The sequence below is a fragment of the Mustela nivalis genome, assembly GCF_964662115.1.
Source record: "Mustela nivalis genome assembly, chromosome: 15".
In the NCBI taxonomy this organism is placed as follows: Eukaryota; Metazoa; Chordata; class Mammalia; order Carnivora; family Mustelidae; genus Mustela; species Mustela nivalis.
The window spans coordinates 3,348,962-3,362,592 of NC_139034.1; the positions used below are offsets into that span (position 1 = coordinate 3,348,962).

The following is a 13,631-nucleotide window of genomic DNA, read 5'->3' on the forward strand; positions in this document are numbered from 1 at the left end:
AATCCCAAGTGGTGGTGTCATGAAGTTCAGCAGAAAGTCCAGCAGAATCAGGATCACACATAGAAGGAAGAAAGGAGCAATTTAATTAGTTACTACGTTAAAAAAAAAAAAGCATCTGAAGAGTTACAATTGCTAATGCTATGCCCCAATTTCATGAAAAAAAGAACTGATTTTAAGAAGTGAGTGCCATTTAAACCTAATCAGGATTACAACACTGTTCTGATCTCTCTTTTTCTTAAAAGCTTATACTGTGCTGTGTAATAAAAAATATATTTTTTTGAAAATCAAAGAGGTAAAACTGGGGAGCAGCATCACATTGAAAAAATAAACATTTTAAAAATTTCAACAGTAATGCTTTTAACAAAAAAAGTACTACTACAAAAACAAAGAGTTAAATTTCAGCATTAAAACCTTTGAGGTGTTTTTCCAGAAAGACTATTAATGGGAAAACAGATACAGTTTTTAAAACCTGACAGTTTACTAATATGTACTACTAATAGCACAATTAAATAAATATCTGAAACTTATGCTTTGGAAAACTTTACAATAACAATATACGTTAATCTCAAAGGATGACCAGAAATCCCTACATGCAGTAGTAAAATGTCACTTTGAAAAAGACCAAGGGTGATATTCAAATAAAGGTCACAATTTCAGGGAGAGGGGTGGGAAAATGGGCCAGTTAATATTACTCTTAAGTTACTACAGATGATTATATGCTACAGAAAAACTTAACCAAAGTAGTAAAAGTTTTTACTTAGCTTTTCAACATTTTACTATAATATAAAGCCTCCAAAGAAGGAAACAAGTACACTAATTATATCATGTGCCATCTAATCATAGATACTATGGCACTGCCTTTTTATCTTTGTACATAAACACTCATTTAAAAAAAAAAACTGCTGGCATGTCTAATTTTTCCAAAATTTTAAAAGACTGCATTAAAGTAATTAAGTTTTAAAAATGATGAAACACTGTATCCATCAATTCTAAGATGCACATTCACTTTTAACATCTCTGAAACAGTATGGATTTATATTTGATGGCATGTCTGAATTTAATTGGCAGTGCTTTTTCTTTCTTAGCAGCAATGACGCCTTAACATCTGCTGTGTAATTCCAAAACTAAACTGCCTTTTCAAAACATACAATCAACCAATCTTCCTTTTCTGAATATTATTTAGAACAACCATTAACAAAAACCAAATGAGAAAATGTTCTGCCAAGAGCCTCATTTAAACAGTGATAGACTTCAAGGAAAATGAGAGAAGTTACGAGTCTTGCTACTGATATTCAAATAAAATAAGAACTACTGAAAAATTTTGCTTTTATAATTATTTGACCCAAACAAAGATATCTTCACACTGTCAAACCAAGAAATAAACTGTATGCTTTTTAAATTTTGTAACAAATATAAAATGAGTAATTCTGTAAGACTGCAAAATGTAAACTGAAAATACACATTAAAATTTTAATATACATTATTTTATAGTTTAAAAAAGTTCCCTGAAATTAATCGTAAGTGATCTTTTCATTAAAAGTGTTTACTAAAACCTGTTTTCACACATACTGGAGTTTCATTCCCCACCAAAGGTAAGGAGTCCACACAGGAAAAGAACACAATCTTAAAATACTTGGCCTTTACAGTGAATACTAAGAGGTGGATACACACTAAAAGCAATATAAAAATAACTGTAATTAATATGTATCTGCCATATACTTGAGTACAAAAGCGCGCCAAGAATGGTAAATTAACTCTTGCTATATATAAAAATTGCCTCTCATAAGTCAATATAGAACTTCACAAAATTACGTTTCCTTCACTGCATCGTGACCTTTACTGCCAAGACAAATGATGCCAAATTATGTTAAGTGTGAAGTTACCTTTGGGGCAGAAAAATATGTATTACTGAACATAATCAAAATAATGTTTATGATACATTACCACTGCTCCATTATCTGGCATCATTGGAGTTCCCATATTTGCAGCTCCTTCTGGTCCCATGGCAGGACCAGGACCCATTGGTGGGCCAGGTATAGTTCCTCTGTTGTTCATATTCATACCCATCATTGGAGGAGGACCTTGGTTACCAGCAGGTGCTGGGCTAAATGCATCTACGCAAAACAATCTATACTTAGAGCTGTCCTATCTTAGTTTAGTAAACATTAAAAACTTAACAATACTTATGCAAACTATATAACAACTATTATCAAAATCACTTCCTTCTTTGAGAACAGGGCACCTAATTTTATCTACTCCATAATAGAGCATTACCTACACTACAGAATTTTCAACCCAAAATCAAATGTATATAAAACAAATGAGAGAACTATCAGTTATTGTAGGATATTTGAGACTGTCAAAGCTTCAAAGTTTTTATAAAAAATGAGTATTACTTGTTATAGTCTGCTTTTTTAAGAAACTATTCTCTTACAATGGTAACTATATTATACCAGCTTAAATTAACAGCCAAGGATTAGCACTTGGAAACTATAAGTAGGTATATAAAGTTCACTAAAACTAACCTCTTGACTTTAATGTAAGTTACTGAACATATTCCAAAATTATAGGAGGTACTATTTTTTAACTTGAAACATTACAGCAATAGGCAATCTAAGCAGAACTGAAAAGCGCCATCATGACAAAGCTTATTTTTTAAAAGCAAATATAAACATTAACAGAGCTATCTGAATTTTTTCGACATACTAAAAATTATAGAAATGGGGATAATCGTATATACTTCAAATTTTTCCATCAAAAAGATATCCACCCAACCTCGTGTTAATTCCAGTAGTGTTTGAGCTGAAATATTGTATTTATAATGGTTTCAAATACAACATTTTAACAAATCTTCGTTAAATTTTATTTTTAAAAGTACTCATACTTTATTTCATTAAAAATTCGTAACAGACAAACTCCAACTTAGAGTTCTCTTCTAGTGTTTCATTCTATAGGTCAATTTTATAACCCTCAGAACTCAATTTCTCAAAAACACATTATAACAGGAGATTGATACTTTCATTCAAACCCAGAACTCTATCTAGGACCAAATGCAGCTGACTTCTACATAAGACTGAGCCCAGGGAGCAACTGGAAGGAAAAAGTCTTTCTTACTCCCTACCAGTCCCTGGCAATATATAGACTACCACTCTCAACCCAATCCTTGGGAACTTAGCCACTTCATGAGATGAAATTATTTTCCTTAATCCCAAAATGTCCCTGCTAACAAACTGAACATTGTAACTATCCAAGAATATTTCTATTCCCTTAGCATAGCTATAAATAAAAATTTTTACTAGAATTCCATGACATGTCCCACATGGAAATGAGGAAGAATGGAGACACTATCTATAAGGAATCTTAACTTTCCCTAAAAAGAACAGATCAAGGATTAGGATTTTCTTCTCTTTTTAATAAAATATAGTTTTTACACTTAAATTGCAAGATTCAAATATAACTATACAACTATGGGTATAATAAATCAAAAATAACATTTCCAACTATCAGTAATTAGAGTCTTATTTCTAGTAATTAAGATTTCTATCACTTTACTTTAATTACTTTTTATTTACTTTTTATTTACTTTAATTACTTTACTTAAAGTAAATTTAAAGATCTAAGAAATGTTAGAATTATCTGGTCCCCTGAAAACAGTTTTATAATCTATGTTTTACTTGGCAGTACACTGGTGATACACCAGAAGATCTTTTGCCACATTCTATCAATGTAATTTGATAAGAATATGACAATTTACTGATTCAACAGTGGCATTCAACTACATGATAATGATTCATAACTCTAGTAAGCCATCAGGACAAGGTCTCGGATTGAATAAAATGTACATTGGAGAAAATTAAATGGACTGGACTTAAGGGGAGTTGAGAAAGTGCTCAATTGTAATATGGTTCTCTAATGAAATAAAATGCCATAAAAAATTTTAGTTCTCTTAAATTCCTAACTAATTAAGGAAACTAAAGGTATACACTCTCATTATTCTTCTGATAAAGTTGCTAAAAGTCAATTAGAATGTTTCCAAGGTCTCAGCAACATCAGAAATATTTCAGCTGCTTCTAATGTTAATGACAGTCTAATAATTATAATGGCATTTTAAAGTGCCTCCAATCCATAACCTCACATTTATAACGCTTAAATAAACTATCTGTATTATATTATACACTATTCTACAACTTACTTTTAAAAGACATAATAATACTGAAGTACTTGTACATTACCAGATATTCAACTGTGTCTCTATAACTTATGTCCTACAACTGTACCTACAGAACTTATGTATTCTTTGTTCACCAATTAATTTATGTATCCATAACTAATTTCAAATTAAGATCTTTATAGGTAAGGGTCATGTATCATGCTTCCTTTGTATACCAGAAATGCTTAGTAACTTCTTACTGGTAGGTAAGAAAAATGACAAAATATATAGCAATGAACAATTTCAGATGATCTGATTGAAAGTAGCAAATAAACTGCAAGAGAAATCGGAGGAAAAAAGGTAGATCACAGAAAATGTTCATCCTACATATTACTTTTTTTTTTTACTCCATACACTATATATCCTAAGTACTACATGCTAATGGTAATGTAATCTCTACAATATGTATACTTTGAGTTATGTAAAGATTTTAATTTTGTGACAGCTTCTGTGGGACAATATGAAACAAGTATTTTAAAAATTTATCTAATTTTTAAGTGTATGACATTTCAAATCTACTGCTTCCCTCAATAGTGGAGAAGCTAATGTAGGTACTTTCTTCAAAACTTTACATAATCTCTAAAGATATGCATCAGCCCAGATGCATAAGACATATCTAATTTTCTTGACATGTCACAGGTGCCTCTGAACAGTGCACTTTTGTGCACAATATGGTAGGTGAGGGCAAAATAAGCTAAACATTCAGTAAAATAAATAAAAATAACTAATACACAAAACATTAACTTACCAATAAAAATTTATAAAATACTCTCAAGAAGTTTAAAACTCCTACAAATTCAGCAACTATCAAAATTTCTAAGAAAGGTAAAAAAAGCCAATTTGAAAGCATGAAATTTGATTTTTTTTAAATGCAACATAGATATATTACACCATGGAATGACTGAACAGGTTTCAGGTTTTATCAAAACCTGGTTACAGGTTCCTTTCATTAAGTCTATTAAAACATAATATACCTTTTAGCCTTCAATGAAACAAAATTCTTCCTTAGCATATTAGTTTTAATATACTTGTATTTTTTCAACTTAATATAAGAAATTTCAGCATTATAAGCGCTGGTTCCAAATTTTAGTTTGCTACTGATATGTAGATACCATAAACAGCATGTACAATTCCCCAAAGAATTACAAGTTACAGAAGGCTTTTGCTTCAAATCCCTACCTCCCATGTTTATTGCTCCACGGGGACCCATATCACCCATTCTCATTTCCTGTTCTCTCTGTAAGTAAGCATAGTTGTCACAGTCAACCTATCGATCTTATGACTTTACATTTCCCATCTAAAACCAAAAAGAAAAGAATAAATTGGGACATCACTTTCCATTAAAAAATTAAAATTTTCCACATGACTTACTTAATAAGAACACTGAAAAGAAACTTCAGTCTTCCAGGTCTGGTATACCACAGTGCTTAGAGCACTCAGTTTATACTACTAGATTATCAATGTGTCAAATTACATAAAATCTATCACAGAATGTTTTTAATGTTCAAGAGAGCAAAGACATATGCTTAGACTCCAAAAAAAGAAAAATCTAGTATTAATAACCACCAGGGCCCATTATTTTTTCCTTCCACGAGGAAATTTTGTCTTAAAACAAAAATGACCACTACCCCTTTTATATTCAAATGTATTCAAACATCCAAAACAAACAGCTATGGCGTACTAAGCCAAAAATAAAGTTATATCGACAATTTTCATTGTTAATACACCTTTGCATTTTTGTTCAAATATTTGAGCACTGTTTTTCACCCAGGACCTAAAGATTTGCCATGAAAAGTCTCCACAACACATGATTATTAAAAGTTCAACCTAACACTGCTTCCTTTATTTGAAGAAGGGTTTTACTTGGAAATCTAAATAAGTGTTATTACACAGTCAGCAAGTTCTGAAACAAAATGCTATCGAGGTTAACTGTGATACAAAAGGTCATGCAAATGACAAACTTTTAAATTTCAGTAAAATTCAACTCCTTCTAAAAACTCATTTATTAACTCATTTATTAACAGTAGTTATACAGAATTAACTTCAATGAAATCTCTAGGTGAAATTACCCCAATTCTGTAATTCAAACTTGCACTATTATGATCTTTTCCATTATCAGACCAGTGTGTTAAACGTAGCAATCATAAAACACATTTTGAGACAAAGTAGAAATGTCTAAATCTTAAAAAGGTGCTTTTCTTTTGAAAGCAATTTTATTAAAATGTGATTAAAATTCTTTAAGAATACAAAATACCAGTGTAAAACACTAGGAAAAAGAGGAAGTAAAAGCCTATGGTATATGGCAGATAAGCCCAGATCTACTGCCCTTATCTAAGCTAATGGGCATGCCTCAAAATGTAACCTTTAATAAAGCTGTGGTTAAAAAAAAATAAATCACTTACATAGCATCAGGAAGAAATATTTGTCAATTATGTAGAAAACATAAATCCCAAATTTTCTCAAAGCTTTTTTTTTAAAACTTTCCTACAACTAAAATTTGTCTCTTCTCATAAAACGTTTGGTTAGTGATGGATACTAACTAGCAAAACAACTAGACAATTTCATAGGATGGATTTCTATTGTATGGAAAATACTACTTTATCATCAAACTTAACATATCATCAATAAATCAAACCAAGCTGTCATTTCCTCATCACCAGAACCTGATAAAATGCAGACTGCTTCAGCATGTCCAAAACCTTCCAGGTATTATTTATAGCAGATACTTGTTATGGAAAAGCTGGTTCCATTTCAGCACCACAGTAAAATGCATGATTTTTTGACCATGACATCTTAGGTGAACAAGGGTTTAACTTTTAGTTTTGGATTTGCCTTAACAATGAAAGATGAAGAATGCAATATCTAACCCCTAACAAAGAGTAATTAAGATAATCTTATTGTATGAGACTTCAATTTTCAATTGAGACTTCAATTTTCAAATCCCCCTTAAATATTCTGACATCCTAACTGGATGCCTAGGATTCACTGGTGGGAACAAAAAGGGAGATAAAGTTTTTATTATCTCCTGATAATTTCATCTGCACCTACAATTTTCCAGAATAACAATGTTTAGCTTTATTATTCACAAAGTTCAGTACTTTGAAAAAGAAACTGTTCTATTATTCTATTTTCTTCATTAATAGAATTCTGAAGAGATTAATATATCAAATACATTTTGGATTTTTAAAAAGCTTTTATTTATTAAGTAATCTCTACACTCAGCATGGAGCTCTAACTTACAACCCCAAGATCAAAAGTCACATGCTCTACTGACTGAGCCAGTCAGGCACCCCAAGACTTAGGTTTTTTAAATCAACTATTCAACAGTGACCATTACATTTCCTTTCTGAAGCTCTATTAGAAACTGGTTCCAGAAGAATAAATGAAACAAAATGGGATTGGGAGGGAGACAAACCATAAGTGACTCTTAATCTCACAAAACAAACTGAGGGTTGCTGGGGGGAGGGGGTTTGGGAGAAGAGGGTGGGATTATGGACATTGGGGAGGGTATGTGCTTTGGTGAGTGCTGTGAAGTGTGTAAACCTGGTGATTCACAGACCTGTACCCCTGGGGATAAAAATATATGTTTATAAAAAATAAAAATTAAAAAAAAAAAAAAAAAAAAAAAAAAGAAACTGGTTCCAGGGGCATCTGACTAGCTCCATCAGAAGAGCACGCATCTCTTGCATCTCAGGGTTGTGGGTTTGAGCCCCACGTTGAGTGTAGAAATCACTTAAAAATAAAAATCTTTAAAAAAGAAACAACTGGTTTTCCAGTTCTAAAATGTCTTTAAATGAAATAATCAGAATGTCTTAACAAAATCCATGCTAATGTAGCCTATCACTGCATTAAAATACATATAATACAGCATTTTTCATTAGATACATATATACTCAATTTCTTTAATACTGATGTTTCCTTAAAGAAAATTACTGAGTACTGTTTTATATAGCTTCACACATTAAGATTAAGAAAAAGAGACAGTATAATTAGATGAAAGATCATTTTTTAACTATTTTAAAAGGAGCAAAAGAAGTTTTCAACTTTCTAGTCGTATCTTAAGATTACTGTCATTTTCGCCAGAACAATGAATACTGTTACGCTGAAAAGAAATTAAAAAAAAAGATTACTGTCATTTTCTAAAAATCCACTGCTACATACTTCTAGTAAAATGCAAAGGTCAGAGATTATATTTAGAGGTACAGGTTAGCAATGAAAATTAAGACAGTACTTCTCATTTAACTTTATTTATCAAGTATCAGTTAGGAGAAACGGTAAGGAGAAAGTTCACTATTAACTGTGTACCCACCCAAAAGGCAATACACGGCATTACACAAGACCCTCACTTCTATGAATTCTAATATCTGAAATTAGAACTGGTGCATAAAATACACGGTATTTTTGGGATATGAATTTTAATGCTTTACTACTTTACCAAAAATTAAGAGTCACGATTTGACATGAAACAACTTACATGTAAACAAAATCTTGATAAAGACTACACAATAAGTGTACTTTATTACTATGCAATAAGATAATAAAGCTATGATAAAACTGAAAACTTGGTTTAAATGATTCAATTAATTCAATTACTCTTCACAGCAACTCTATCAAGTAGGTCTTCTGTTACCCTATTTTAGAGATCATAAAACTGAGGTACAGCACTGTTAAATAATTTACTCAAGGTTGAACTAACATAAAAATTCTGCCAAAATAGAGTTCATTTAAGTTTCTACCTTCACAAAACACCTTCATTTTTTTCAAGGATTCCAACAAAACCCAACAAAAGGCATGGTTTTTAGTTATTTTTATTCACAAGTTGTGCCTTTCCATTAAAAGAATTATATATATGTATTCCTGAGCTTGTCATTGAAGTATGCTTAAATTCACAGCTGACCAAAAAAGCAAGCAAAGTATGACTGATTTCCAGAACCACATCATCAAAGCAGCATTCATTAAAACAATGGCTCTCAGAGCGTGGCTGGCAGAGTACGGAGTCCACAAGACCCTTTCGGGAAATGCACAAATTCAAAACTGCTTCATGTCTTAATAAACATTAGAACACAATTATAAAACTATAATCTAATTGGGCTTTTCAGTCTATCAACATATGTAGGAATGGTGTACAAGCAATTGGGAGGCAAAAATCTTGGTATTTTAGCAAAAATTAAGGCACTTATATTCAATTTTTACTAGTAACTATTATTTTTTTTTTTAAGATTTTATTTATTTGACAGACAGAGATCACAAGTAGGCAGAGAGGCAGGCAAGAGAGGCAGGCAGAGACAGGAATGGAAGCAGGCTCCCCGCTGGGCAGAGAGCCCCATGTGGGGCTCAATCCCAGGACCCTGGGATCATGACCTGAGCTGAAAGCAGAGGCTTTAACCCACTGAGCCACCCAGGTGCCCCACTAGTAACTATTATTGTTGCAAGGGAGCAACGGACAGGACAGCAGAGGAGAGGTTGTCTGCCCAAACAACTAATTTTAAAATTTCAACTAGAATATGTAGATGAAGCAGTTAGAATTATTTTTATTGAATCCCTACATGTCTTTCTAATAATCTATCCAAAACAGTATATATACATAAATCACTTCTACTTCATTCTGAAATAGGGTGGTTCTTCAAGAAAAACATTCATATGATTGGGTTGTAAATGGAGTAAGACAGCATCTGACAAACTATGATTACTGACTTGTGTACAGGTATTCCTTGTTTTTCTAAAGGAGTATTATGCCACTTGGCTTTTGCGAAAGACCTACATTTGTAGTACCTGCTTTTGCTAACCAAAAAGGGATTCTTACTTCTATGGAAAAAGGCAAAAAGTGAACATAAAGTTCAGTGTGTTTTGTAGCAAGCAATTTTAGAAGCAGCAAAAATCTAGAGCAGCAAAAAGTACTACGAAGCACCCTCCCTGGGAACTATACTTAGCCTCTCATCATCAAGCTGTCATAGCTTTGAACGATGTGTGAACATCTGTGCTTAATCTAGATTTATTCTGTGGATCAGTAGCAAGATGTGTAATAAGCCTATCAGAGAGGCCTAAGAGTTGTAATTCCACGTAAGAAACTCCAAAAATTTTTCATATGAATATTAACGGTAGTTGTTTCTTCATTTTATGCCATTTTTTGGCTAACAAAAGGTATCACAGGAATGTTCCACTTTGGGACAGCATTTGGCAGACATTTTCTGACAAGATTAGTGATTTGTTTTTAATTCTGTGTAATAAACTGTATTAAAATTTAGAAGATGCACATAACTTAATGGATCAATATTTTTCTAATGTTTGGTATATGACGTTACAAAAATCGTGCATAGGTTAAAAAAAATAATCCAGTCAAGGTAGCCCAATAGACTGTAATGCAATGAAGACAAAAATAGGTACACTTCTCTGAAAAGGTTAAAATATACTCGTCTCCATTTTACGAATTACTTATCTAAGTAAAGCTGGTTTTTCTTCATGCACTTTAATCAAAAGAGCATTCTGCAACAGATGGAATGCAAAAGCAAATATAGGAAGCCAGCCATTTCTATAAAGCCAAACATTAAGCAAATTTACAAAACAATAAAACAATACTACTCTTCCCACTACATATAAGTGGAAAGTCAAGGAAATCTGCAAACATGTAAAGTGAAGCCAGTGCTCCCAGTACTACCGATTTTCTTTCAACTTTCTCTTATCTAATATGGTAATCACTGCTGTAACAAAACAAAACAAAAGCTCTTAATTTTTAATAGTGTAAAAAAATTTCAATACCAAACAGTTTAAGAACCAATGCTTTTAAGTTCTAGTCAGTATTCATTCATGAAAATAAAAGCAGAAAATCTGCACTAATGTAAAGTAAATAAACCAGTGAAGAACTTCACATTATTTTGTGTAGAATAGGATCTTTTCCTTTAATACTTAATACTCAAAATATCAACCTGTGAACTTAAAGATACTGTAGTTTATTTTTTTTAGATAACCAAATTTAAAGGATTCACATGGTACACAAAGGTGAGTCTAAAAGTAGAATATGAATGCCTAAGGTTTAGAAAAGTACACTACATAATGATTCAACATAGTATCAACTGAAACATTTTGCAATCAATGATAAAGATATATTAATCTGACACTGAGTAATGTAAATTCCTGTTTGAATGAATGCAGTCTTAATGACCATGATCATTACTCTTTAATTTGATTAGCAGCTGAAATACTATCTAACAAACAGGGTATTTGGAAATTAAAAATGAAAGAAAAATCAATTACATGAAATATTAAGAAAATGGGTATAAAGAAAAAAATTCAAAATAAAAGGTAGGCCTCTTTGACAAGAAATTATTCACTCATTTAAAAAGTTCTAATACTGAAGGGTATATGCATCAACAAAGTAATCTTTTCTTAATAGAAATGAAGTAATTGTAAACTAAAAAGGGAAGACATGTTCCCACTGATACAAATAATAGCATGCAAACTTTCAATCATAATGATACAGAGAATGCTTGAGAATGTTAAGCAAAAATGCTTAACATTTTTATTTTTACTTCAAGTAGTTAAAAAGAGTAATTTCCAAAACATACTATTCACTACTAGACCTCAGGGCAGGGGGGAATTATGTTTTAAGCAACCTAAGACAATCTTTCAATAAATACAATCTGTGATGGTTTTTTACCCTCAATTTGAATACATACATTCCATGATATCTGGGAAAATGTTCCTCAGTTTTATAACTGTTAAAATGAAATTTTACACCATGTATCATTAGGGAATTGCAAATTAAGACAACAATGAGAAACCACAACACACCAATTAGAATGACCAAAATCCTAAATACTGACAACACATAGTGCTGACAAGGATGTAGAGAATTCTCATTCACTGCTGATAGGGATTATAAATGGCATATTCACTTTGGAAGACAATTTAACAGTTTCTTACAAAACTAAAGATAATCTTACATACACACAATCCAGCAACTATACTCCTTGGTATTCACACAAAGGAGCTGAAAACTTATGACCACACAAAAACCTGCACATGGATGTTTATAGCAGCTTTTTCGTAATTGCTAAAACTTGGAAACAATCAAGATGTCCATCAGTAGGTGAATGGATAAACTGGTACATCCAGACAATGAGACATTATTTAGCACTAAAAATAAACAAGCTATCAAGCCATGAAAAGACACAGAGTAACCTTAAAATGCTTATTACCAAAAAGTCAGTATGAAAAGGCTACATATCATAGGATTCCAACTATAAGACATTCTGGAAAAGGCAAAACTATAATGAAAGTAGCAGAAATCAGTGGGTCCCCAGGATTAGGAAGGAGAGGGGGATAAAGAGACAGAGGGCAGAGGATTCTTAACGGGTACATTTGTTGAAAGTCTACCGACTGCCCAACACCAAAGTGAACCCTAACATAAACTATTTTCTTTTGGCAATAATGATGTTCCATTGTGATAGTGAAGGACTCTGGATACATGTTGGCGGAAGGAGATATATGGGAAATCTCTATCTTCGGCTCAATTCTGCTATGAATCTAAAACTAAAAATTAGTCTACTAAAAATTTTATTTATCTGTCAGAGAGAGAGAGAGAGAGGGAGCGCACATGCACAAGCAGGAGGAGCGGCAAGCAGAGAGAGAAGCAGGCTCCGCGCTGAGCACAGAGCCCAATGTGGAACTCGATCCCAGGACCCTGGGATCATGACCTGAGACGAAGGCAGATGCTAAACCAACTGAGCCATTCAGGCATCCCTATTAAAAATTTTTTATGTTTCTTTTAGTTACGAATAATAAAGATTTGTTACTTGTTAAATTTAAAATCAGAAGAGGAAACAAATATAAGTAGGAAGGCTGACATCTTAGCTCACTATATTCATTAACCTCAAGACAAGAACCTCTTAATCTACATTCACTCAATGTACTTTTTAAAAAAAGATTTTATTTATTTATTTGACAGAGAGAGATCACAAGTTAAGCAGAGGGTCAGGCAGAGAGAGGAAGGAAAAAGCAGGCTCCCTGCCAAGCAGAAAGCCCAATGCAGAGCTCGATCCCAGGACCCTGAGATCATGACCTGAGCCGAAGGCAGAGGCTGAACCCACTGAGCCACCCAGGTGCCCCTCACTCAATGTATTTTTAAAGCCTGGTTTGGGTACCTTTAAAAGATTATGCTTGGTGTCACTGTCAAATACAGAAACTGCAGCTTTTTAATAACTAGGGTGGTTTTCTAACTGAAGATTAATTAAATATAATTACATATAATCATCATGTATCAAGAGACGGAATGGAATAAATATTTTAAACAAATTATTTTTAAAACAAATTCATATTCAACTAAGAATATTTTTAGGGACATTTTCAAAATTATCATTATCACCATCACCTTTCAACTGTTATGGCAAACTTTAAAGAGATGCTTTTAAAAATTGAAACTGAT

At 32.3% G+C, this 13,631-nt stretch overlaps 1 protein-coding gene across 5 annotated transcripts in view; it reads right to left on the reverse strand.

The window, feature by feature from the left end:
• The window catches only part of PSPC1 (paraspeckle component 1), a 113,211-nt gene that overhangs the window by 39,899 nt on the left and 59,681 nt on the right, over positions 1 to 13,631 (reverse strand). Inside the window, exons 7-8 of one of the 5 annotated variants that reach the window (XM_082701667.1) lie at positions 5,390 to 5,447; positions 1,945 to 2,114 (exon numbers count right to left, since the gene is read on the reverse strand). The exons of the other annotated variants lie outside the window; for them this stretch is intronic. Coding sequence (XP_082557793.1) covers positions 1,945 to 2,114; positions 5,390 to 5,447 — 228 coding nt within the window. The remainder of the gene's footprint in view (positions 1 to 1,944; positions 2,115 to 5,389; positions 5,448 to 13,631) is intronic. 5 annotated transcript variants of the gene reach the window in all.